The 27,543-nt window shown below is 45.6% G+C and overlaps 1 protein-coding gene across 1 annotated transcript in view; it reads left to right on the top strand.

The window, feature by feature from the left end:
* The window catches only part of TM4SF5 (transmembrane 4 L six family member 5), a 29,048-nt gene extending 6,494 nt beyond the window's left edge, over positions 1-22,554 (top strand). The window contains exons 3-5 of the mRNA XM_089688945.1: positions 11,441-11,595; positions 16,189-16,375; positions 21,870-22,554. Of these exons, the coding sequence (XP_089545071.1) occupies positions 11,441-11,595; positions 16,189-16,375; positions 21,870-21,881 (354 nt within the window). The 3' untranslated portion in view covers positions 21,882-22,554. The remainder of the gene's footprint in view (positions 1-11,440; positions 11,596-16,188; positions 16,376-21,869) is intronic.
* The last annotated feature ends 4,989 nt before the right edge of the window (positions 22,555-27,543 follow it).

The raw sequence follows: 27,543 nt of genomic DNA, 5'->3' as shown, positions 1-27,543 counted from the left end.
GTTTATGAACGGCAACCCGGCCCTGGACTGCCACCACCCTGCCGTTTATAAACAGCAGGCGGATGGCAAGAGGTTAAATAAACAAAATGTAAACTCTACTGTTCCACCACAGTCACATACTATTATTATTATAATACATTTATATAGCGCTGACATACACTGCAGTGCTGTACAGAGAACACTGAGCCAGTCACATCAGTCTATTGACTAGAAGAGCTTACACTCTAATGTCCTTCCACAGTCACACACTATTATTATTATACATTGATGTACAATGTATGAGAGTGCAGTAGTAGCAGATCAGGAGAGATACAATGGACTCTCCCTGTGGAAACCCTTCTATTATTATCTATCTGTAGGATGTTTCTGTGCGATACTTCCCCAGCATGTCTATAATTAGGTGATATATTCACAACCACCGGCCACTTTATTAGGTACACCTGTTCAATTGCTTTGTAACACAAATTGCTAATCAGCCAATCACATGGCAGCAACTCAATGCATTTAGGCAGTGGTCGGCAAGCCGCGGCTCGCGAGCCACATGCAGCTCTTTACACACTTTAATGCGGCTCTTCTGTGTGCCGGGCGCCCGCTCCCCTCCCTCCTCTCGGGCGGCCGCCCCAAAAGTCAGGACTCTGCAGCTAGCCCAGCAATGGGCAAACTACGGCCCGGCGGACCTTTTAATCCGGCCCGCGGAGCGCGGCAAACATTGGCTGTCAGGATGTAGGCGGGGCAGCGTGACGAACTCCTCTCCTCTCACAGTCCGCCCTGAAGACCGGAACGGCGCGGGAACACGGCGAGAGGAACGCGCGGAGCAAAGGTAAGTGAATTGACACAATATGGGGAATGAATTACTATATGGGGGATGAATTACTATAGGGGGGATGAATTACTATATGGGGGATGAATTACTATATGGGGGATGAATTACTATAGGGGGGATGAATTACTATAGGGGGGATGAATTACTATATGGGGGATGAATTACTATGGGGGATGAATTACTATATGGGGGATGATTTACTATATGGGGGATGAATTACTATGGGGGATGAATTACTATATAAGGGATGAATTACTATGGGGGATGAATTACTATATGGGGGATGAATTACTATATGGGGGATGAATAACTATGGGGGATGAATTACTATATGGGGGATGAATTACTATGGGGGATGAATTACTATATGGGGGATGAATTACTATGGGGGATGAATTACTATACGGGGGATGAATTACTATATGGGGGATGAATTACTATGGGGGATGAATTACTATATGGGGGATGATTTACTATATGGGGGATGAATTACTATGGGGGATGAATTACTATATGGGGGATGAATTACTATGGGGGATGAATTACTATATGGGGGATGAATTACTATATGGGGGATGAATTACTATGGGGGATGAATTACTATATGGGGGATGTATTTTCAGTTTTAAAAATGAGGCTCTCAAAATAAATTTCAATCGTGGTTTTGGCGAGATTTGGCTCAGTTGAAAAAAAAGGTTGCCCACCACTGCATTTAGGCATCTTGAGTGGTGAAGACAACCTGCTGACACTCCCCCTCATTGAGATGCGCTCCATTAACCGGAAACGTTACCTCAAGCAGGAAGTGGAATTGGGTAAACCTCAGAAAGGAACTCCTCGTTGGGATTACCAGGAAACGCTACCTCCAATCGGGAGTACGGTTAACCCAAGTTGCCAAGGGCCAAATAAAATATTTAATATGTTATAGACACTGAAAAGGCTTTAATAAAAAAATCTACGATGTAAATTGAAACTCTATCATACAACATCTTAAATATTAAAAAATAAACCATCAATGATAAAACCAGGGACAGTGCCATCTTGTGTTATAAACATAATTTTCAACACATATAAATACAAAACAATAATTAAACAATATATAAAAACTCAAATAAATCAATTAAATAAAATTAAATAAAAATCAGCTATTATATAAAGCATTTACATCCCACTCAATATTAAGGCCAAAGGAGACATAGGCCGTAAGGGAATAAATCCATAAAGTTTCTAGTTCAGAGATTTCTTGTCTCACATGGTTACCCCTCCAATTCGGTATAAACCTACCAATGGCAAGGAACAAAGTGCCATCTGGATTTTTATTATGGTGTGTTGCATAATGTTTGGACAGGTTATGATTAGGAAACCCTCTACAGATATTCCTAATATGTTCGTCCAACCTAGTACGCAACATGTGCACCATATGCCCTACATATTGTAACCCACATGGGCATTGAATCAGATAGACCACATTCTTAGTGTTGCATGTGATAAAGTGTCCCATGCTATAGGCTCTGTGTGAACCCAGACTGAAAAGTGATAAATTTCCTAGACTTCTGAACATTAATACTAGCCTTACACTTCTTTCATGGATAATACTCCTTCATATTCTGAAAAGACAAATGTTTTTTTAGGGGGATCCAATACGTTCGGGGCTACACTCGATCTCAATGGTGGAACACCTCTAAATACAAATGAGGGGGCTTCTGGCAAAAGGGGGCCCAAAACTGTCATTTTTCAACTCACCCCAGTGTTTGTGGAAAATATTTTTCACTGCATAATTTTGCGTAGAGTAAGTAGTAAAGAATGCATAATTGAAAGAATAATTAACCTCAACCAGCTGTTTTGGCCTCAACATATCATCGTCATAACTTGAAGAAAGGCCTCTTCTAAGGCCTCAGATTTATAACCCCTATCCAGGAACCGTTCTTTAAGAAAATCAACCTCCCGCAAAAAATTGTCACGATGGGTACAGTTCCTTTTCAATCTATAATACTGGCTCTTTGAGACTAACCTAAGCCATGCAGCATGATGGCAGCTCTTAACATCAATATAACCATTATGGTCCGTTTCCTTAAAAAAAATTAGAAGTCACAATCTTCCTATTCTGGATTCTAACAGTGAGGTCTAGAACATGGATCTCAGTATTACTTTGTTTCTGATTGTTTGGTCAGAGACATTCACACCAGTGGTCTGTTGGAGATCATTTTGTAGGGCTCTGGCAGAGCTCATCATGTTCCTCCTTGCACAAAGGAGCAGGTACCAGTCCTGCTGATGGGTGAAGGACATTCTACGGCCCTGTCAAGCTCTCCTAGAGGAACTGCCTGTCTCCTGAAATCTCCTCCATGCTCTTGAGACTGTGATGGGAGACACAGCAAACCTTCTGGCAATGGTACGTATTGATGTGCCATCCTGGAGGAGTTGGACTGCCTGTACAACCTCTGTAGGGTCCAGGTATGGCCTCATGCTACCAGTAGTGACACTGACCCTAGCCAAATGCAAAAATAGTGAAAAACAGAAAAGATGAGTAGGGAAAAATTGTCAGTGGCCTCCACCTGTAAAACCATTCCTGTTTTGGGGGTCATCTCATTGTTGCCCATCTAGTGCACCTCTTAATTTCATTACCACCAAAGCAGCTGAAACTGATTAACAACCCCCACTGCTACTTCACTGACCAGTTCAATGTCCCAGGAGTTTCATTGACTTGATGCTAGACTCTGATTTAATAAGTGTTCATTTTATTTTTTTGAGCAGTATATATATATATATATATATAGATATACATACACAGTTCACAGTACAGGCTGACAGTCTAACACAGGGGTAGATGAATGATGTGTATGTGTCATCCATAGTAAGTATAGTAATATTCCCCCATAGTAAGCATAGTAATTAATCCCCCATATAGTAATTCATCCCCCATATAGTAATTCATCCCCCATAGTAATTCATCCCCCATAGTAATTCATCCCCCATATAGTAATTCATCCCCCATAGTAATTCATCCCCCATATAGTAATTCATCCCCCCTATAGTAATTCATTCCCCATATTAATTCATCCCCCATATTAAGTCCCCCCTGTGTCAATTCACTTACCTTTGCTCCGCGCGTTCCTCTCGCCGTGTTCCAGCGCCGTTCCGGTGTAGCATGAAAATCTGTCTCCTATGAGGATCTGTCCCCCTCGACGTATCTGCGCATGTGCCAGTTTCAGGCATTAGCAGCCGATCGGCGATCTCCGGCACATGCGCAGATACGTCGAGGGGGACAGATCCTCATAGGAGACAGATTTTCATGCTACACCGGTCTTCAGGGCGGACTGTGAGAGGAGCCTAGCGGAAGCCTAGCTCCGCGGGCCGGATTAAAAGGTCCGCCGGGCCGTATACGGCCCGCGGGCCGTAGTTTGCCCATTGCTGGTCTAACATGTGTTCTGTGTACCTGTTCATTGATTCTAGCTGTGCTGGTGGTTGTTCTGATTACTATTTGATGAGCCCGTCTCTGTAGGAGATTGAACTGTGTGTGTAATGTTTTACTAGCGACCAGTTGACAGCTGTTTGCACAGTGTGGGGCCAGGAGGGGGCCACCAGATATTTGGCCCCCACCTTCATGGATGAGTAAGGGGCACATACTACCCCTGGTCACTTATTCAGGAAAAAAACGAAATAAAAAAACCGACACATTTTAAAATAATTAATTTTAAAAAATAAAGTCTGTTATTAACCCCTTCCTGACTGAGGGTGAAACAAATGTGAACACAATTTTGTAACTTTGACATATCATCGCAGCTACTTTGTGCATTCAGGTGAATTATACTGCGTTTCTTTCAGGACAAATTGGGCTTTCCTTTTCTGGTAGTGAATGGTAATGAAGATCTCTTGAACTTTTCTTTTAGTTGCAGTGTGGCATCATGCAATGCCTTGAGTGCCCTTCCAGTACCCAGACAACACAACCATGCTCTGGGGCCATGGTGTCATCGTGTCTTGCGGTCTTCTGCTTCCTGAGGACCTGCTCCCAATGCCAGCCCGCAGGAGAACAAAACGTTCGGTGGTTTTGCCATTTGCCGTCAGGCCTGTCACTCCTTTTTGCAAGGGGTTTATCTCCTTCTGATGGTGGAATATTTTTTTTCACGATTCAGCCCTTGCAGCAGAGTTCATACGGGGGGATGTTATTTGCCTGTTTTTGAAAATACGGATTTGGAAATCAGTCACCTGGTACACCTACAAAGGATAAAAAAGTCTATTCATAAGGATGCGGAAAACTGTGAAACGCGTAGCCATGGTCCCCACAGTACTCTTGTATTATCTGCTATAATCTTTGGACCACATCCTTATGTTTTTTTTTTTTTTCAATCTTATGCTTATACCCACTTTGTATGGGGGGCTTATTAATCCCTTCACGCTGACGTAACACAAATTTTTTTTCCGAGGGGCCGCATATTTGCGTACCTGTCTTTGTGCTGGGATCGTGCCGCACAGTGCGCTCCCAGCACAAAGACTGTGGTGTCACTGAGAGCCCTGGGTCCTGTTCTAACGATCGGGACCCGGGACTCCCGATTCCGGGTCACATGATTGCTGTGATAGCCTCTGATTGGCTATCACAATGATCAGCAACTGTACAGCCCGGCCCCCTTGTTGTTTTTATTCTCTATGAATGGAGGAGAGAGTTATGTTGTATCTCTCTCCTTGCATAGAGGGGAAAAACTGTTAAAAAAAGATAAATAAATACTAAAAAAAAAAAAAAAAGAAAGAAAAAATATCTAGATCAAGGTTTGATCTAGTTAGGTACTGCAAGGTGACACAAAAAAGAGCTCTGATGAAGAAGGGACGCCCTTCGAAACGCGTCAGCCGTACTCTGGGTTGGTATCCCCTCTGATGATGTGCTTTGGCACGAAAGGCCTTAGGAGGAACCGACAGAGCATGACGTCATTTCCCGCCCCGGAGCCACGAGATAGCCCGGCGGCCATTTTAACTTAGGGTCAGTATCATCGCTGCATACTCTGCTGTATATCATATACTTCACACAGCCATACTACCCTGTATTCACCACTATATTTGGTCTAATAAACTTGTTTGAAATACTACACTATGGGCACCTGTCTTTTTGGTTCCTATTGGGAGCTAAATCAACTTGCAGGATCCCTGTAGTTTTCACCTACTACCACCAGAGGGACGGAGCTTTGGATTCTGGCTGAGTACCATACCATCCTTAAAAGGACCTCCGGACTTCCCATATACCTTCCCAGGCTGATTGACCTACAGATTGAAGTTTCCCCTCTTCATCTACTATAAAGATTCCAGTGGATATTCATTATATGCGCATTTTCCATGCGCGTCCGGTGAGTGCGCATTCTTTCCATTGTTTCCTGGTTTCATCAGCTATCTTTTTGGGACTTACTCATATGAATCAATTTATTAACCACGGACTATCTTCTTTTGCAGTTTATATTTTTTAGCGCTGCACTCTGTTTTTATTTGTCATTTTATGGGTACACTGTGATTACCTTTAGCTGCTTAGTCAGGAGCGCTCACTTTATACCATTTTTATCAGCTGTACTCTGAGTGTCTACCCCTATGATGGGGCGCGCACAGGCTTCACAATTCTAAAGTTCCTTTGAGGACTTACATGCTTGATTTACTTGTTTGTGAGTATCATTCTGTATTTAATAAAATTATAGTTTCACTTTGCAGTACTGGTCGGGCTTCCCCAGCCTTGTTTGGAGCTGCACAACCCTATATGAATTGGTGGTCGAATTTGTCAAGTTCTGGTTCCATCCATCCACCCTTATTGTGGGTCATAGAGCGCAGGAGAGGTAGTTTATGGTTTTATTGATCTAGTTCAGTGCCAGGGTTAGTTTTGGGTCAAGGACAGGGTCAAGGTCAGGGTCAAAGGTCAGGATTTTTTTTTTTTTTTTTTTTTTTTTTTAAATTGGTGTCAGTGTGTTTTAGATGAAAAAAAAACAAAAAAGAACCAAAATACACTCCATTCTTTCTGGGCTGTACTCCGGGTACAACCAACCAATAACATACACATAGATGGTATCCCTGCGATCGTCAAGAGCTAGAAAATGTATTTTGGGTTGTTCTTTGGTGGTAGGTTATGGTAGTAACAAGAAACACACAGCTAAATTTAAAATAAAATAGTTTTTTTTACTATTTTGGGCCAGTTTTCCTTTGATAAAAAAAAAAATCAGGAGATATCCATTACCATTTACTACCAAATAAAAGCCCAATTTGTCCTGAAAAAAGTGCGGTATAATTCACCCGGATGTACAAAGTGATGAGCTGGACGGTTTTACTAACACAGGTCAAAGTTGTAAAATTGTGCTTAGGCATTAAGATTTGTTTTACCTTTAGGAGTGAAGGGGTTAAATGTATGTCACCATTGTATTACAATGTAATAGTAATGACAATTATGATTTTATATTTACTGGTTATATGATATGTACAATCTTTCATACCACATACAAAGTAAAACCCCCCCTCCCCCCTGTGGTCTAGCAATGTGTAGGACAGTGGTATTCTAGGTTGATGCTCTATATCAGGGGTGAGCAAACTTTTTGACTTGAGGGCTGCAATGGGTTCATATATTGGACCCGGGGGCCGGACCAAGAGTAGATGAATGATGTGTATGTGTCATCCATAGTAAGTATAGTAATATTCCCCCATAGTAAGCATAGTAATTAATCCCCCATATAGTAATTCATCCCCCATAGTAATTCATCCCCCATATAGTAATTCATCCCCCATAGTAATTAATCCCCCATATAGTAATTCATCCCCCATATAGTAATTCATCCCCCATATAGTAATTCATCCCCCATAGTAATTCATCCCCCATATAGTAATTCATCCCCCGTATAGTAATTCATCCCCCATAGTAATTCATCCCCCATATAGTAATTCATCCCCCATAGTAATTCATCCCCCATATAGTAATTCATCCCCCATATAGTAATTCATCCCCCATAGTAATTCATCCCCCACATAGTAATTCATCCCCCATAGCAATTCATCCCCCATATAGTAATTCATCCCCCATAGTAATTCATCCCCCATAGTAATTCATCCCCCATATAGTAATTCATCCCCCATAGCAATTCATCCCCCATATAGTAATTCATCCCCCATAGTAATTCATCCCCCATAGTAATTCATCCCCCATATAGTAATTCATCCCCCATAGTAATTCATCCCCCATATAGTAATTCATCCCCCATAGTAATTCATCCCCCATATAGTAATTCATCCCCCATAGTAATTCATCCCCCATATAGTAATTCATCCCCCATAGTAATTCATCCCCCATATAGTAATTCATCCCCCATATAGTAATTCATTCCCCATATTAATTCATCCCCCATATAGTAATTCATCCCCCATATAGTAATTCATCCCCCATATAGTATTTCATCCCCCATATAGTAATTCATTCCCCATATTAATTCATCCCCCATATAGTATTTCATCCCCCATATAGTAATTCATCCCTCATATAGTATTTCATCCCCCACAGTACTATTCCCCCCCAAGTAGTAAGCCAAGTCCCCCCTGTGTCAATTCACTTACCTTTGCTCCACGTGTTCCTCTCGCCGTGTTCCCGCGCCGTTCCGGTCTTCAGGGCGGACTGTGAGAGGAGCCTAGCTCCCCTCACGTTCCTCACGCTGCCCCGCCTACACACATTCTGACAGCTGATGTTTGCCACGCTCTGTGGGCCGGATTAAAAGGTCCGCCAGGCCATTGCTGCTTTATATCCTGCATTTATCATTGCTTAGCAATTACCAGTATTATTATTACATATACAGGATGTACTGTATATGACGCCAACAGTTTGAGCTGTGTGTTTTACAACATGAGGGCAGACAGTACAGTTACAATAGCATTCAATACAGGAGGAATCAGAGGGCCCTGCCCGTTAGTAGACACGTGCAATTAGTGTAGTTATGAATCGAAATTCGGATGAAATTTTAGTTGTTCAGATGTATCCGAATTTCTGAATCACAACAGTAATGAATTTCAACGAATCTGAAACAAATTATAATGAAAGAAAGTATCTGAAATTACCCTGACCTATAAGGCCATTCACAATGCCGCCCCGAACTACATAACTGACCTGATACCCAAATGCTACCCTACCCGTGCCCTCCGCTCCTCACAGGACCTCCTGCTCTCTAGCTCCCTGGTCTCCTCCTCCCACGCCCGATTGCAGGACTTCTCCAGGACTTCCCCCATCCTCTGGAACTCCCTACCCCAATCCATCAGACTGTCACCTACCCTCCTCACCTTCAGGCGCACCCTGAAAACCCTCCTCTTCAGGGAAGCCTACCCCAACCTCACCTAACAACCTCCTCCACTCCTCCCGCCACTCCATCCCCCACAGCCATCTCCTCCTGTACCACCTTCCCCTCCCTCCTAGATTGTAAGCTCGAATTGTAAAATTGCAATATGGAAACATATTGCAATAAATAAAGTAAGGTATAAAAGGGAAATAAGATGATGATTTCTACTTAGACTTAATTATTTCAGGTACTTGTATAGAACTGTCAGTTTACGCAGCACTTTACATATATATTGTACATTCACATCAGTCCCTAACCCTCAAGGGGCGTACAATCTAAGGTCCCTAACCCTCAAGGGGCGTACAATCTAAGGTCCCTAACCCTCAAGGGGCGTACAATCTAAGGTCCCTAACCCTCAAGGAGCGTACAATCTAAGGTCCCTAACCCTCAAGGGGTGTACAATCTAAGGTCCCTAACCCTCAAGGGGCGTACAATCTAAGGTCCCTAACCCTCAAGGGGCGTACAATCTAAGGTCCCTAACCCTCAAGGGGCGTACAATCTAAGGTCCCTAACCCTCAAGGGGCGTACAATCTAAGGTCCCTAACCCTCAAGGAGCGTACAATCTAAGGTCCCTAACCCTCAAGGGGCGTACAATCTAAGGTCCCTAACCCTCAAGGGGCGTACAATCTAAGGTCCCTAACCCTCAAGGGGCGTACAATCTAAGTTCCCTAACCCTCAAGGGGTGTACAATCTAAGTTCCCTAACCCTCAAGGGGTGTACAATCTAAGTTCCCTAACCCTCAAGGGGTGTACAATCTAAGGTCCCTAACCCTCAAGGGGGGTACAATCTAAGGTCCCTAACCCTCAAGGGGAGTACAATCTAAGGTCCCTAACCCTCAAGGGGTGTACAATCTAAGGTCCCTAACCCTCAAGGGGTGTACAATCTAAGGTCCCTAACCCTCAAGGGGCGTACAATCTAAGGTCCCTAACCCTCAAGGGGCGTACAATCTAAGGTCCCTAACCCTCAAGGGGTGTACAATCTAAGGTCCCTAACCCTCAAGGGATGTACAATCTAAGGTCCCTAACCCTCAAGGGGTGTACAATCTAAGGTCCCTAACCCTCAAGGGGTGTACAATCTAAGGTCCCTAACCCTCAAGGGGCGTACAATCTAGGGTTCCTAACCCTCAAGGGGTGTACAATCCAAGGTCCCTAACCCTCAAGGGGTGTACAATCCAAGGTCCCTAACCCTCAAGGGGTGTACAATCTAAGGTCCCTAACCCTCAAGGGGTGTACAATCTAAGGTCCCTAACCCTCAAGGGGTGTACAATCTAAGGTCCCTAACCCTCAAGGGGCGTACAATCTAAGGTCCCTAACCCTCAAGGGTAGTACAATCTAAGGTCCCTAACCCTCAAGGGGCGTACAATCTAAGGTCCCTAACCCTCAAGGGGGGTACAATCTAAGGTCCCTAACCCTCAAGGGGTGTACAGTCTAAGGTCCCTAACCCTCAAGGGGTGTACAATCTAAGGTCCCTAACCCTCAAGGGGTGTACAATCTAAGGTCCCTAACCCTCAAGGGTGTACAATCTAAGGTCTTTAACCCTCAAGGGGTGTACAATCTAAGGTCCCTAACCCTCAAGGGGAGTACAATCTAAGGTCCCTAACCCTCAAGGGGAGTACAATCTAAGGTCCCTAACTCACATTCATACATACACATACTAGGGACAATTTAGACAGGAGCCAATTAGATTGTACGCCCCTTGAGGGTTAGGGACTGATGTGAATGTACAATATATATGTAAAGCGCTGCGTAAATTGACAGCACTATATAAGTACCTGAAATAAATAAATAATACATTTTTTAATTGCACGCAAATACGCGGCCGCTTGGCGTCAAGGCCCAGACGCCGAGAGGCCATATATTTGCGTGCGCTCGGCAGCAAGGGGTTAATTTTGTATGGGCTCCAATCGCACCGCAAAGGTATTGGTACTCAGTACTCGCTGATACTACCTGATATTGGTACTCATACTCGCTGGTAAAAAATACCCTACTGAAAGCTAGCGATCCGCAAATATCACCGCCATGAAAATGGGAAACAATTGTGGCAAACACGTGAAAAGGAACAGAAACAATTACTTTCAAGTAAACTTTCAACTACTAACCCAAAATGTGTTGATAAAATGTACAGTAATTACCCATTAATCTTTATTCATCTATTATTTAATTCACTGTATTATTTAATAATCATTTATTATTTTTATTTATATTTATAATTAGTTTTGAAACCGGAAATAAAATGTTGCCATGTACAATACACTTTGCACTGATGTACCGATACTCCTGTCCCGTTTCAGATGTTTCGATCAATGATCTCTTCAATCTTTGGAGGTCTGGGGAGCTTCTACTGCCTGGCGGTCTCTGGGACAGCTCTGAACGATGGACCATTGTGTAACTTCAACAATCAGACCGGCAAAGCGTCAGATTGGGGTTACCACTTTAAGGAGATGGAGTAAGGACACAACTCTGATAATTGTGAAAGAGACCCTGTCATATCGTTAAACTGTTCAAGCAAAGAAGAGACTAAGTAGTTACCTATCCTGCTGCCCATAGTCCTCATTCCTCTCTGGTCCTAAGAAATGGTCCTCTGAGGTCTGCTGGGAAACTAACATTTTATCGATCTCTTGCGTCCTCCACAGCTCTCACAGGTTTCTTCTGACAACCTCCGCCTCACTGCTTTATCCTGTAATAAGTGGAGGTCATCGAGAGGAACCTGCGAGCACTGCAGGGGACCATAGATATGGACTCTTCTAAAGGAGCTTCTAAAGACCTATGTAGCCCATAGATCAGCGTTTCTCAACTAGGGTTCCTCCAGAGGTTGCTAGGGGTTCCTTGAGTAATGAGCAATATGTGCCTCTCAGATAGGTTCCCATTGATATTTCCCATTGACGCCATTGATATTTTTAGCTATCTCTGAGGAGGTCATTCTTCCCAATGACCACACGTGTAAGGAACATTCTTCTCTCTGACCATCACACGTATGTATCACGAGCTGTAGATACAATCATTTTTAGCCGGGGTTCCCTGAGACCAAAAAGTAATTTAAAGGGTTCCTCTGTGTTGAAAAGGTTGAGAAAGGCTGCCATAGAAGGTCTTATTTTCTTTCCTTCCACCACTGATGGAAGGAAAGAAAATCACTCAATTCCCCTATCAACGCAGTCAGTGGGGGGATGCCTCCCGCAGCAATGGCGTCACTATGGTTGTTTCCAGCTGGTGCAGTAAAACATGATGTCAACCCCCCCCCCCAATAATTTGTTTAAAATAACATATTACACCATATAACACCGACAGTACTCTGGAGAGCATTATGTATAGAGTGCAGGGTTCTGGAGTGTGTTATGTACAGGGTGCTGAGTTTCTGGAATGCATTATTTACAGGGTGCAGGGTTCTGGAGTGCATTATGTACAGGGTGCAGGGTTCTGGAGTGCATTATGTACAGGGTGCAGGGTTCTGGAGTGGGTTACATACAGAGTGTAGGGTTCAGGGGAGCTCTAGGAACAGAGTGCAGGGTTCTGGAGTGTGTTATGCACAGAGTGCTGGGGTTCTGGAGTGCATTATGTACAGTGTGCAGGGTTCTGGAGTGTCTTACATACAGAGTGTAGGGTTTAGGGGAGTTCTAGGAACAGAGTGCAGGGTTCTGGAGTGCAATATGTCCAGAGTGCAGGGTTCTGGAGTGTGTTATGTCCAGAGTGCATGGTTCTGGAGTGCGTTATGTACAGAGTGCAGGGCTCTGGAGTGCATTATGTACAGAGTGCAGGGTTCTGGAGTGTGTTATGCTCAGGGTTCTGGAGTGCATTATGTACAGAGTGCAGGGTTCTGGAGTGTGTTATGCTCAGGGCTCTGGAGTGCATTATGTACAGGGTGTAGGGTTCTGGAGTGTGTTACATACAGAGTGTAGGGTTCAGGAAAGCTCTAGGAACAGAGTGCAGGATTCTGGAGTGTGTTATGTACAGAGTGCAGGGTTCTGGAGTGTGTTATGTACAGGGTTCTGGAGTGCACTATATACAGGGTGTAGGGTTCTGGAGTGTGTTACATACAGAGTGTAGGGTTCAGGGGAGTTCTAGGAACAGAGTGCAGTGTTCTGGAGTGCATTATGTACAGAGTGCAGGGTTCTGGAGTACTGTTGGTGTCAGTGGAAGGAATAGTGCCCCATCATTGGTGTCAGTGGGAGGAATAGTGCCCCATCATTGGTGTCATTGAGAGGAATAGTGCCTCATCGTTGGTGTTAGTGAGAGGAATAGTGCCCCATCATTGGTATCAGTGGGAGGAATAGTGCCCCATCATTGGTGTCAGTGGGAGGAATAGCGCCCCATCATTGGTATCAGTGGGAGGAATAGTGCCCCATCATTGGTGTCAGTGGGAGGAATAGTGCTCCATCATTGGTATCAGTGGAAGGAATAGTGCCCCATCATTGGTGTCAGTGGAAGGAATAGTGCCCCATCATTGGTGTCATTGAGAGGAATAGTGCCCCATCATTGGTATCAGTGGGAGGAATAGTGCCCCATCATTGGTATCAGTGGGAGGAATAGTGCCCCATCATTGGTGTCAGTGGGAGGAATAGTGCCCCATCATTGGTATCAGTGGGAGGAATAGTGCCCCATCATTGGTGTCAGTGGGAGGAATAGTGCCTCATCATTGGTGTCAGTGAGAGGAATAGTGCCTCATCGTTGGTGTCAGTGGGAGGAATAGTGCCCCATCATTGGTGTCAGTGGGAGGAATAGTGCCCCATCATTGGTATCAGTGGGAGGAATAGTGCCCCATCATTGGTATCAGTGGGAGGAATAGTGTCCCATCATTGGTGTCAGTGGGAGGAATAGTGCCCCATCATTGGTATCAGTGGGAGGAATAGTGCCCCATCATTGGTATCAGTGGGAGGAATAGTGCCCCATCGTTGGTATCAGTGGGAGGAATAGTGCCCCATCATTGGTATCAGTGGGAGGAATAGTGCCCCATCGTTGGTGTCAGTGAGAGGAATAGTGCCCCATCGTTGGTATCAGTGGGAGGAATAGTGCCCCATCGTTGGTGTCAGTGAGAGGAATAGTGCCTCATCGTTGGTGTCAGTGAGAGGAATAGTGCCTCATCGTTGGTGTCAGTGAGAGGAATAGTGCCTCATCGTTGGTGTCAGTGAGAGGAATAGTGCCTCATCGTTGGTGTCAGTGAGAGGAATAGTGCCTCATCGTTGGTGTCAGTGGGAGGAATAGTGTCCCATCGTTGGTGTCAGTGGGAGGAATAGTGCCCCATCATTGGTATCAGTGGGAGGAATAGTGCTCCATCATTGGTGTCAGTGGGAGGAATAGTGCCCCATCATTGGTGTCAGTGGGAGGAATAGTGCCCCATCATTGGTATCAGTGGGAGGAATAGTGCCCCATCATTGGTGTCAGTGGGAGGAATAGTGCCCCATCATTGGTATCAGTGGGAGGAATAGTGCCCCATCATTGGTATCAGTGGGAGGAATAGTGCCCCATCATTGGTGTCAGTGGGAGGAATAGTGCCCCATCATTGGTATCAGTGGGAGGAATAGTGCCCCATCATTGGTATCAGTGGAAGGAATAGTGCCCCATCATTGGTATCAGTGGGAGGATTAGTGCCCCATCATTGGTGTCAGTGGGAGGAATAGTGCCCCATCATTGGTGTCAGTGGGAGGAATAGTGCCCCATCATTGGTATCAGTGGGAGGAATAGTGCCCCATCATTGGTGTCAGTGGGAGGAATAGTGCCCCATCATTGGTATCAGTGGGAGGAATAGTGCCCCATCATTGGTATCAGTGGGAGGAATAGTGCCCCATCATTGGTGTCAGTGGGAGGAATAGTGCCCCATCATTGGTATCAGTGGGAGGAATAGTGCCCCATCATTGGTATCAGTGGAAGGAATAGTGCCCCATCATTGGTATCAGTGGGAGGATTAGTGCCCCATCATTGGTGTCAGTGGGAGGAATAGTGCCCCATCATTGGTGTCAGTGGGAGGAATAGTGCCCCATCATTGGTATCAGTGGAAGGAATAGTGCCCCATCATTGGTATCAGTGGGAGGAATAGTGCCCCATCATTGGTATCAGTGGGAGGAATAGTGCCCCATCATTGGTATCAGTGGGAGGAATAGTGCCCCATCATTGTTGTCAATGGGAGGAATAGTGCCCCATCATTGGTATTAGTGGGAGGAATAGTGCCCCATTATTGGTATCAGTGGGGGGAATAGTGCCCCATCATTGGTATCAGGGGGAGGAATAGTGCCCCATCATTGTTGTCAGTGGGAGGAATAGTGCCCCATTATTGGTATCAGTGGGAGGAATAGTGCCCCATCATTGGTGTCAGTGGGAGGAATAGTGCCCCATCATTGGTATCAGTGGGAGGAATAGTGCCCCATCATTGGTGTCAGTGGGAGGAATAGTGCCCCATCATTGGTATCAGTGGGAGGAATAGTGCCCCATCATTGGTGTCAGTGGGAGGAATAGTGCCCCATCATTGGTATCAGTGGGAGGAATAGTGCCCCATCATTGGTGTCAGTGAGAGGAATAGTGCCCCATCATTGGTGTCAGTGAGAGGACTAGTGCCTCATCGTTGGTATCAGTTAGAGGAATAGTGCCGTTGTTGATGTTAGTAGCTGGAATTATGCCTCACTGTTGGTGTCAGTGAGAGGAAAAGTGCTCCAAGGGCCAGATAAAGGCAAGCAAAGGGCTGCAGTTTGGAGATACAGTTCTAAATGATTGAGAATTCATCAGGCAAGGGGGGCGCCATCATTTGTCTTTGCAATTGTGATGGGGCTTCATCTTCACACATCAATATATATGTTATTATTTGGGGTAGATCAGTCCTTGAAATACTTCTGTGAGGCTGGAATGACAACAGAATATCATTCCTACAATTAGTATAATTTTTTTCTAACATTAAATCTGCTATCATACAATTTTGTAAATTGACACAATATGACGTCATTTTGTTTAAATATTTTTTTTTCGGGTGGGAGGGGCATTATTGGTACTTCTCACATATTTGCTTCCAGAGGACAGACATGTGACTAACCCTTTTTACTTTCTATTTTCTTCTTAGAAATAATTATCTTTTTAACCAATCCTCATGGGATCTCTGCATCCAGCCCCCGAACATTGTCCTGTGGCACATCGTTCTCTTCTCTATGCTCCTGGGGTTGGGAGCCATCGAATTTGTCCTCTGTGTCATTCAGATTATCAATGGCCTCATGGGGATCATGTGTGGGGACTGCCGGAAGAAAGGAAATGTAAGTAAATTGAGCCGGGTTCAGTTCTGACCATACAGTACACCAACATGGACATCTGTTGATAACCCCCACGACACCATATGGCCAAAAGTAGGTGGATACCCCTCTAGATTGTTGGGTTCAGGCAGTAGTGTTACTACCAGGGTTGCAAAGGTCACACATCATGGTTTCTTGCATCGGGGCTGTGACGGGAGTGACTTTGGGTGGGGGGCCCATGGAACACAGCCCCCTTTGGAGAGGTGGGGAGACCCCTATCCCCTGTCATTGATATTACATCAATGATGTCACAAGCATCCCCCCTCCTTGTGTAGGTGAAGCTGTGGTGCACATAATGCCTTGACCATAGCTGATTGGGCCAGCACTGACAGCTTCATTCTGGGTTTGGAGCAAACATGGGTATGATTGGAACTCAAGCTCATCGCTAGTGTAAAAGAACTTGAGTGGCCTACATGGAGCCATAACCTCAACTTTACAGACCACCATCACCATCTCATCCAACACCAGGATCTGACCTTGGGTTCAGCTCCCCCATATCCCTATTATGTGTAAGTCACCCTGTGCCTGTTAGGGGTGCAGGGTGAAATGTCCTGCTATTGTGTAGACATATATAGGTGAGGTGTAGGGGTTGTTCATTGTTTATTGTCATGTGGTCCCATTGTTCTATTGTTTCTTGCTTGCTAGCAAAATATTATGGGATGTATGTGTTTATGTGTATTGGCTTGGTGGGAGGTGTCTGCTGTGTGTCTCTTGTTACTAAATGTTTTGCCCCGCCCTATGTATATATCTTGTGTCTATGTTAAAATAAAGCAGTCCATTTTCTGTTTTAATACGAGTCTGGTGCTGTCTCGTCCTGTTGGGTCAGCGGTGGTGTCCGTGGATCTGTGTTCGGAGAGGGAAGTGAGAGTCTAATGGAAATACCCTAGTGCAGTCGGGGTCCGGTTCCGTTACAGGGGCCCTTCTAGATTCTGGGTTTACTGTAGGTGTTTCCAGTGAAAAGTACTGTTGATGTTACAACATACAAACACATTGTACACAATTGTGCTCTTTCAACCTTGTGGCAACAGTCTGGGGAAGGCTCTTTCTGTTCCAACAGAACTCTGCCCCTCTGCACAAAACAAACTCCATAAAGACATGGTTTGATGAGTTTGGCTTGGCGTTATGGTGGTCTTGGGTTCAGTCCAAATCCAGAAGGAAGTTGCCAGTGCAATGTCAGTCAGCTGCAGCCAATGTCTTTGACCTAATATGGCCATGTGACCATATTACATCAATGATGTCACAAGCACCCCCCTCCTTGTGTAGGTGAAGCTGTGGTGCACATAATGCCTTGACCATAGCTGATTGGGCCAGCACTGACAGCTTCATTTTGGGTTTGGAGCAAACATGGGTATGATTGGAACTCAAGCTCATCGCTAGTGTAAAAGAACTTGAGTGGCCTACATGGAGCCATAACCTCAACTTTATTGACCACCATCACCATCTCATCCAACACCAGGATCTTACCTTTCAAATATTCTTTTGGCTGAATGAACTGAATTTCCCAAAGACATACACCAAAATCTTGTGTAAAGCCTTCCCAGAAGACTAGGAAGTTTTAGTCGCAAAGGGAGAACCACCTGCATATTAATGCCCATGGGTTTGAGATATCCATCAAGCTCTTCTAAACGATCAAGCATCCACAAACCGTTGACCATATAGTATACTAAATATTATGACACCTTTGTGGCCACTGCAGGTATTTGATCCTTTAGGTAGGCTTGAGCTGCATGCAGTGGTTCCCCCCACTGGCTTGTATGTTCTGTAGTGAGGAAACCACAGTGGGAGGGGCAGTTATTCATAAACCTGAAATACCCCCAGTGGCTGGGGAGCATTGAAGTGGCAGAAAACCAAGACATGGTAGTTGGGTAATTGGTTTTCAAGTCAGTAATTGGGTTTCTTTTACAAGAATGGCCCTCTTATATAAGTTACCCTGTGGTGTCGGGGTCAGTTTAATGCAGTGCATGATAAAGCACCATGTAAGGCGTTTCAATGCACTGTGATGTAGAATACAGGTCTGAATGGGTCTTAAAGGATAGAAGGTGCTAAACCAAAGGTAGGAAAATGGATCTGAGATACAGAAATATACACTATATTGCCAAAAGTATTTGTTGGCCTGCCATTACACGCACATGAACTTTAATGGCATCTCAGTCTTAGTCTGTAGGGTTCAATATTGAGTTGGCCCCGCCCTTTGCAGCTATAACAGCTTCAACTCTTCTGGGAAGGCTGTCCACAAGGTTTAGAAGGGTATCTATGGGAAGGTTTGACCATTCTTCCAGAAGCACATTTGTCAGGCCAGGCACTGATGTCGGGGGAGGAAGCCTGGCTCACAGTCTCCACTCTAATTCATCTCAAAGGTGTTCTATGGGGTTGAGGTCAGGACTCTGTGCAGGCCAGTGAAGTTCCTCCACCCCAAACTCGCTCATTTATGTCTTTATGGACCTTGCTTTGTGCACTAGTGTGCAGTCAGGTTGGAACAGGAGGGGGCCATCCCCAAACTTTTCCCATGAAGTTGGGAGCATGAAATTGTCCAAAATGTCTTGGTATGCTGATGCCTTAAGAGTTCCCTTCACTGGGCCAAGCCCAACCCCTCAAAAACAACCCCACACCATAATTCTCCCTCCACCAAATTTTACATTTGGCATAGTGCAGTCAGGCAAGTGCCGTTCTCCTGGCAACCACCAAGCTCAGACACGTCCATCAGATTGCCAGACAGAGAAGCAAGATTCATTACTCCAGAGAACACGTCTCCATTGCTCCAGGGTCTATGTAGCTGCTTAGCCATGGAAACCCATTCCATGAAGCTCTCTACGCACTGTTGTTGTGCTATTCTGAAGGCCACATGAAGTTTGGAGATCTTTAGCTATTGACTCTGCAGACAGTTGGCGACTTCTGCGCACTGTGCGCTTAAGCATGGCTGACCCCACTCTGTCATGTGACGTGGCCTACCACTTGGTGGCTGAGTTGCTGTTGTTCCCAGTTGCTGCCACTTTGTTATAATCCCACTAACAGTTGAGCGTGGAATATTTAGTAGCCAGGAAATGTCATGGATGGACTTATTACACAGGTGACCACCTATCACGGGACCACGCTTGGAGTCACTGAGCTCCTGAGAGCGACCCATTCTTTCACCAATGTTTGTTGAAGCAGTCTGCATGCCTAGGGGCTTGATTGTATACACCTGTGTCCATGGAGGTGATTGGAGCACCTGAATCACATGATTTGGAGGGGGGTCTCAATACTTTTGGCAATATAATGTATCTGAGATAGAAGCACCACATCACAATTTAATAACTCAGATACACATTTTTCCATTATAGATGCCAATGTGTTCTGGGGGCCCAACAATGTCCCCTTCATCAGGGCTATAATTGAGCCATCCTGTTACCTAGCCTTCCTGACAACCCCAACACAACCCCACCTCCCCCGAATTGGGGTTTCACAAAATAAGGGAGCCAGAGCGGTGTCCACAAGTGCTGGATAACTATGTTGGATCCCTGATGAAGGCGGCAATGCTGAGTCCCTGAAACGATAGCAATACCAGCAGGACAACCCTAGGGTTCACAGCTATCTATCGAAGGTGAAGAAATAGTAATCAGCACAACTACTAGCTCCAGGTTCTGGAACAGTCTGGTAGTGGGTGACGATTGTTAGGGTGACTTTAATTGGGGGGTCCGTATGGCACTAAGGGCAAGCTCCCAGAAGTACTGTAGCAGACTCTGTGTTGAGAGGAGAAGAAGCGCCTCTAAGTGCAGCACAACACTTTAATGAAGATCAAAAGTATGAACGCTCACATTTGAGAGGTTAAAATTAGGCATGTAATATGGTGTAACATCGGACAGGAATGGGCTGTCATCTGTGTCACTGAGTCCACGTCCCGCTGGAGCAGCGTGGTGGCTGGAAGGAGACAGCTGTGGAGCCGGCCGGCGTGCACGTACTCCTCAGAGCCGGGTGGAACGCTTGCTAGAGTGCAGCGTCGGCGTGATGACGTCAGTGGACCAAGGTGCAATTCGACGCATTTAGTTTTTGCCAGCGCATGCTCCGTAACGCGTCACATTGCACCTTCATGCCGACACTGCGCTCCAGTGTGCGTTCCACCCGGCCAGAAGTACTGTAGCAGACTCTGTGTTAATGAGAGAAGGAGAAGAAGCGCCTCTAAGTGCAGCATAACACTTTAATGAAGGAGCGCAGTGTCGGCATGGACGTGATGACTTCACAAGGTGCAATGCGACGCGTGACGGAGCAAGGGCGGACTGACAACTCTCGGGGCCCCCGGGCAATAGGGGATCATGGGGCCCCTGTGTCCTCGCCCACACTCAAACCACACCCAAAAAAAGCCTATGAAAGGTACTGGGGGCATCTCATGGGGCCCCCTACTGACCCTGGGCCCTCGGGCAGTGCCCGAGCGCTCAAATGGTCAGTCCGCCCCTGTTACGGAGAATGCTGTGGCAAAAACGAAACATGTCGCATTGCACCTTGGTCCACTGACGTCATCACGCCAACGCTGCACTCTAGCGTGCGTGCCACCCGGCTCTGAGGAGTACGTGCACGCCGGCCGGCTCCACAGCTATCTCCTTCCAGCCACCATGCTGCTCCAGCGGGACGTGGACTCAGTGACACAGATCACAGCCCATTCCTGTCCGATGTTACACCATATTACATGCCTAATTTTAACCTCTCAAATGTGAGTGTTCATACTTTTGATCTTCATTAAAGTGTTGTGCTGCACTTAGAGGCGCTTCTTCTCCTTCTCTCATTCACAGCTATCTATCCACTGTCCCAAGTATCCAAACCAAAAGTAGGTCTGCGGCCAAAAGGAAAGCCAACACTTCGGGGATTTCCACTTCATCAGGGCTTATAAAGTCTGAAGCAGAAAGGATACTTGGACCAGGGGAGGACTGACAACTCATGGGGCCCCCAGGCAATAGGGGATCATGGGGCCCCTGTGTCCTCGCCCACTCTCAAACTACACCCAAAAAAGCCTATGAAAGGTACCAATGGGCATCTCATGGGGCCCCCTACTGACCCCGGGCCCTCGGGCAGTGCTCGAGTTCCCAAATGGTCAGTCTACCCCTGACTTGGACTATACCATGTTCTGATCCCTCTAGCAGCTGGTATGACAGTATTATGTTTGATGTCATATTTCACAAACATGTTACGGTTTATTGTGATCTAATTGGAGTGACCTGCACAGGGGCGGACTGACAACTCATGGGGCCCCCGGGCAATAGGGGATCATGGGGCCCCTGTGTCCTTGCCCAAACTCAAAAAAGCCTATGAAAAAGGTAACAGGGGCATCTCATGGGGCCCCCTACTGACCCTGGGCCCTCGGGCAGTGCCCGAGTTTCCAAATGGTCAGCCCACCCCTGGACCTGCATATACCATGTCCTGTGTGTTTGCTCGATCCCATACATATTGTGCTCCAGTATTAATCCTACTTTGTTTTGTTCCTCTGCAGGATGAAGCCTGAACTTGAAGAAGCTCCCTCCACGTATTTCGACCCCTTCCTCAATCTGCACTGAAAACTCTTTTTCCGATCACTCTACTCCTTCGCACTTTATGGTGAAACGACTCCTCCAATGGGATTTTGACGAGTCTCTTGACTTTTTTTTGTAATTTAATTTAAGTCCACCCCAACGTTCAGTTTTGGATGGAGGGCAGTGGGCCAACCTTCACTTCCATCAGGACTTGCAGGATGAGGTCTCTGCAGCTGAGCTCTCACCTCCCCAGTCATGGTGAGAAGTCTTCTTCCATATGATGTGAACTAGAGTCTTGAGTCCAGCAGGGAGGAGACCTCTTCACAATGGCAATGGTGGAGGGATAGAGCTGGGAACTCAGGTACAGAGGTGTCACTGGCGCTGTAGGTTCAATGGGTTATATGTTTACATACAGTCATGGCCAGAAATATTGGCACCCTTGCATTTCTGTCAGATGAGTCCAGATCTCAATCCCATAGAGCTCCTGTGGAGAGATCTCAGACCAGCAGTTGGGAAAAAGAACCTTTCCAGTCTGAGAGACCTGTAGCAGTTGGCGAAAGAAGAGCGCTCCAAAATTCCAGTAGAGAATCTGACGCATTCCACGCAAAAACCCCCAAAAATGGACTGGACAAAATTATTGGCACCCTCAAATTAATATTTGGTAGCACACCCCTTGGAAAAAATACCTGAAATCAATGGCTTCCTGTAACCATCAATGGAAGAAACTCATTGATCTTTACAGGAAGCCATTGATTTCAGGTACTTCTTCCAAGGGGTGTGTTACCAAATATTACATGGAGGGTGCCAATAATTTTGTCCAGTCCATTTTTGGGGTTTTGCGTGGAATGTGTCAGATTTGGCTTTTTGTTTCTCCACTTTTTTGTGTCACACTGATACAAACAGAAGTATTAAACATGAGAATGCTGAAACATTTGTAATTGCAACAATTTTCCGGGTGAAGTGGCGCATTATCTGAGAGAAATGGCGGAGGGGCAAGATTTTTGACCATGACTGTATACTTGTGACACACATTATATTAAAATATATATATACACACCATAAAAAGGTTGTTTAAAAAAATAAAAATCTATCAATATATATTTGATTAACCCTCCTCACAATGTTTACCTTACACCCTAAATAATGTTTGGTGAGGCTAAAACTAACTCAGGAAGATTCCAAGTGAGCAACATTTCTGCAACACAAGAGTGGAGAGCAGCTAGATTTAAAGTGTTACTAAACCCTGGACCCTGCATTCACTATATCCACTCTCCCCGGACCCTGCATTCGCTATATCCGCTCTCCCCGGACCCTGCATTCACTATATCCGGTCTCCCCGGACCCCGCATTCACTATATCCGGTTTTCCCGGACCCCGCATTCACTATATCCGCTCTCCCCGGACCCTGCATTCACTATATCCGCTCTCCCCGGACCCCGCATTCACTATATCCGGTCTCCCCGGACCCCGCATTCACTATATCCGGTCTCCCCGAACCCCGCATTCACTATATCCGCTCTCCCCGGACCCGGCATTCACTCTATCCGGTCTCCCCGGACCCCGCATTCACTCTATCCGGTCTCCCCGGACCCCGCATTCACTCTATCCGGTCGCCTCGGACCCCGCATTCACTCTATCCGGTCTCCCCGGACCCCGCATTCACTATATCCGGTCTTCCCGGACCCCGCATTCACTATATCCGCTCTCCCCGGACCCCGCATTCACTATATCCGGTCTACCCAGACCCCGCATTCACTATATCCGGTCTCCCCGGACCCCGCATTCACTATATCCGGTCTCCCCGGACCCCGCATTCACTATATCCGGTCTCCCCGGACCCCGCATTCACTATATCCGGTCTCCCCGGACCCCGCATTCACTATATCCGGTCTACCCAGACCCTGCATTCACTATATCCGGTCTTCCCGGACCCTGCATTCACTATATCCGCTCTCCCAGGACCCTGCATTCACTATATCCGGTCTCCCCGGACCCCGCATTCACTCTATCCGGTCTCCCCGGACCCCGCATTCACTATATCCGCTCTCCCCGGACCCCGCATTCACTATATCCGGTCTCCCCGGACCCCGCATTCACTATATCCGCTCTCCCCGGACCCCGCATTCACTATATCCGCTCTCCCCGGACCCCGCATTCACTATATCCGCTCTCCCCGGACCCTGCATTCACTATATCCGCTCTCCCCAGACCCCGCATTCACTATATCTGCTCTCCCCAGACCCTGCATTCACTATATCCGCTCTCCCCGGACCCCGCATTCACTATATCTGCTCTCCCACAGTACACACAACATGGAAATGTAATTATTTTAGTAAATAATAAACTGCTAAATACCTTTTCTCATCAGCAGTATAAAGCAGTCTTGTGACTTCTATCAGTGTCCAGCAGAGCACTGGTTAAAGCTTTCTTTCTGCTCTTCCTGCTCTAGGAGGATGCAGAACCCCTGACCTCTGTCTGGACAGTGTTGATTGGCCCTGTCCTGATCACATGCACTCTCCTAAGAAAAAAAAAAAACCTCTGTAGCAATACACACCAAACTGAGCATGTGTAAAATGCCTAAGGTTCAGCCTGTCTTATCAGGAGAACAGAGGTGGTTACTTGAAAAAGGGGAAGAACAGAGAAGACAGGATCAAAGGGCCTTTTTACACAATGCAGAGGATTAACCCCTTAGGTCCCACAGTGAGTATAACAAGCATGCTTCCCTGCATCTACAGACTGATTGTACTGTTGTGGGTTCAGTAACACTTTAATGTCAGGTTATTATTGCTGTCTGGGTCCCTGTTGGCTCTACACATCTCTGTGTGATCTCCCCCATGGGGGTCTCTGAGTTCAATATTTCTTCACCTATGACCACTTTGGGCTGATGCCGAGGTATACATGTTAGTCTGTGTAATAAAGTTGAACCCCGGGTCTAGCATCCTCAATCCCGTCATGTGTGTTCTCCCTGGAATCTCGCTGTGCTTTGTGTATTTCTTCCTGATCTGGGCTGTAATCCAATGGGAGGCTTTTCCTTCCTGTAATACAGACCAGCCACTGCTGCCCACTCCCCTTCTGCAGGGTGACTGGTCTTGTCTCCGCCCCCTCCTCCTGTAGACAGCCTATAGGGAAGCTGCTGGGCCCCTCCCACAGCTCAGCCCTCTGCACAGGCTCTGTACAGCACAGGGATGATGCCACGGCTACTTTGACAAGGTAATATCTGGGTTTTTAAAGGCACTGGAGCAGAAAAAAGTGGATTTATTTCCTGCGTGTATATTGAGGAATATACTTGGATGAAACTTTTATTTGCTTTAAAAAAAAAAAAAAACAGGCAATTTGCAACTTGTGTACATTTGCCTGGCTAGTACAATAGTATTTAGTGCCCGGTCATAGCAGTGCAATTTGGGGATTGAAATCGCACCTGAAATCGCATCTAATGAATGTGAATGTCAGTGTCCTAACCTGTGCGATTTGCTGCAGCACGATTCCTAAAGTAGCTTTTGCATTACTTTTTTTGCAGTTTTGTTGCGATTTCACATGCATAGAGTATACTGGAACTGGACACTCTCATTCACATTCATTAGATCCGATTTCAGGTACCATTTCAATTCCAAAATCGCAGCGGTGTGAACCAGGACTAAAGTAGTTCTTGCATGACTTTTTTTTTGCAGTTTTATTGCGATTTCACATACATAGAATGCAATGGAAATTAAGACATTCACATTCATTAGATCTGATTTCAGGTATGATTTCAATTCCCAGAACGCACCTGTAATCGCATCTAATGAATGTGAATGTCAGTGTCTTAACCTGTGCGATTTGCTGATTCCTAAAGTAGTTCTTGCATGACATTTTTGCAGTTTTGTTGCGATTTCACAGACATAGAATACAATGGAAATTAAGACACTCACATTCACGTTCATTAGATCCAATTTCAATTCCCAAATCGCACCTGAAATCGCAGCGGTGTGAACCAGAGCTAAAGTAGTTCTTGCATGACTTTTTTGCAGTTTTGTTGCGATTTCACAGACATAGAATACAATGGAAATTAAGACACTCACATTCACGTTCATTAGATCCAATTTCAATTCCCAAATCGCACCTCAAATCGCAGCGGTGTGAACCAGAGCTAAAGTAGTTCTTGCATGACTTTTTTGCAGTTTTGTTGCGATTTCACATACATAGAATATAATGGAAATTAGGACTTTCACATTCACATTCATTAGATCCGATTTCAATTTTCAAATCGCACCTGAAATTGCGGCAGTGTGAACCTAGGCTAAAGTAGTTCTTGCATGACTTTTTTGCAGCTTTGTTGAGATTTCGCATACATAGAATACAATGGAAATGAAGACATTCACATTCATTAGATCCAATTTCAGGTACCATTTAAATTCCCAAATCGCTCCTGAAATCGCATCTAATGAATGTGTATATCAGTGTCTTAACCTGTGCGATTTGCTGCAGCGCGATTCCTAAAGTAGCTTTTGCATGACTTTTTTGCAGTTTTGTTGCGATTTCACATACATAGAATATAATGGAAATTAAGACACTCACATTCATTAGATCCGATTTCAATTCCCAAATCGCACCTGAAATCGCAGCGGTGTGAACCAGAGCTAAAGCAGTTCTTATATGACTTTTTTGCAGTTTTGTTGCGATTTCACAGACATAGAATATAATGGAAATTAAGACTTTCACATTCATTAGATCCGATTTCAGGTACCATTTCAATTCCCAAATTGCACCTGAAATCGCATCTAATGAATGTGTATATCAGTGTCTTAACCTGTGCGATTTGCTGCAGCGCGATTCCTAAAGTAATTCTTGCATGACTTTTTTGCAGTTTTGTTGTGATTTCACATACATAGAATATAATGGAAATGGCACTGAAATTGCACACAAATCATGCGATTTTAAATCGCAGTGGTGTGACCGGTGACAGTATATGAAAAGCATTAATGAAAAGCATTCTGGGTGACAGTCCTGATATGATGCTCCCTGTATACCCCCAACAAGGTGGTTGGCTCAATGCTGTGTGAAGGAGAATGGAGCAGCTTGGGAAATGCTGTGCTCGGTGTCAGGGGGATCGGTTCTCCACAGGGGCGGACTGACCATTTGGAAACTCGGGCACTGCCCGAGGGCCCGGGGTCAGTAGGGGGCCCCATGAGATGCCCCTGGTACCTTTTTCATAGGCTTTTTTGAGTTTGGGCAAGGACACAGGGGACCCATGATCCCCTATTGCCCGGGGGCCCCATGAGTTGTCAGTCCGCCCCTGCAGGGGCCCCATGATCCCCTATTGTCCGGGGGCCCCATTAGTTGTCAGTCCGCCCCTGGATCTCCAGTTCTCAAGACTCGGAGGAAATGGTTCCCAATGTCTTATTGATATAGAAACCAGCCAAGGAGGAAACAATATAAGTCACCATTCACATTGTGCAATTTGTGTGCAATTTCAGCACGATTTCAGAAGACTTTATTGCTACTTGTGAAGATTTTCAATGATTTCTTGCAATTTGAATTTCTGTGCGATTTCCATTGTATTCTATTTATGTGAACTGCAACAAAACTGCAGAAAACCAAATGCAAGAACTACTGCAGCAAATCGCACGTATTTGGACGCAGACATTCACATTCATCAGATGCGATTTCCGGAACCGA

Source organism: Staurois parvus, unplaced genomic scaffold, assembly GCF_062004578.1.
Source record: "Staurois parvus isolate SC_StPar_1 unplaced genomic scaffold, SC_StPar_1.0 ptg000463l, whole genome shotgun sequence".
Lineage (NCBI taxonomy): Eukaryota > Metazoa > Chordata > Amphibia > Anura > Ranidae > Staurois > Staurois parvus.
The sequence above is the reverse complement of the archived record's forward strand: the minus strand, read 5'-3'. Positions and strand labels throughout refer to the sequence as shown.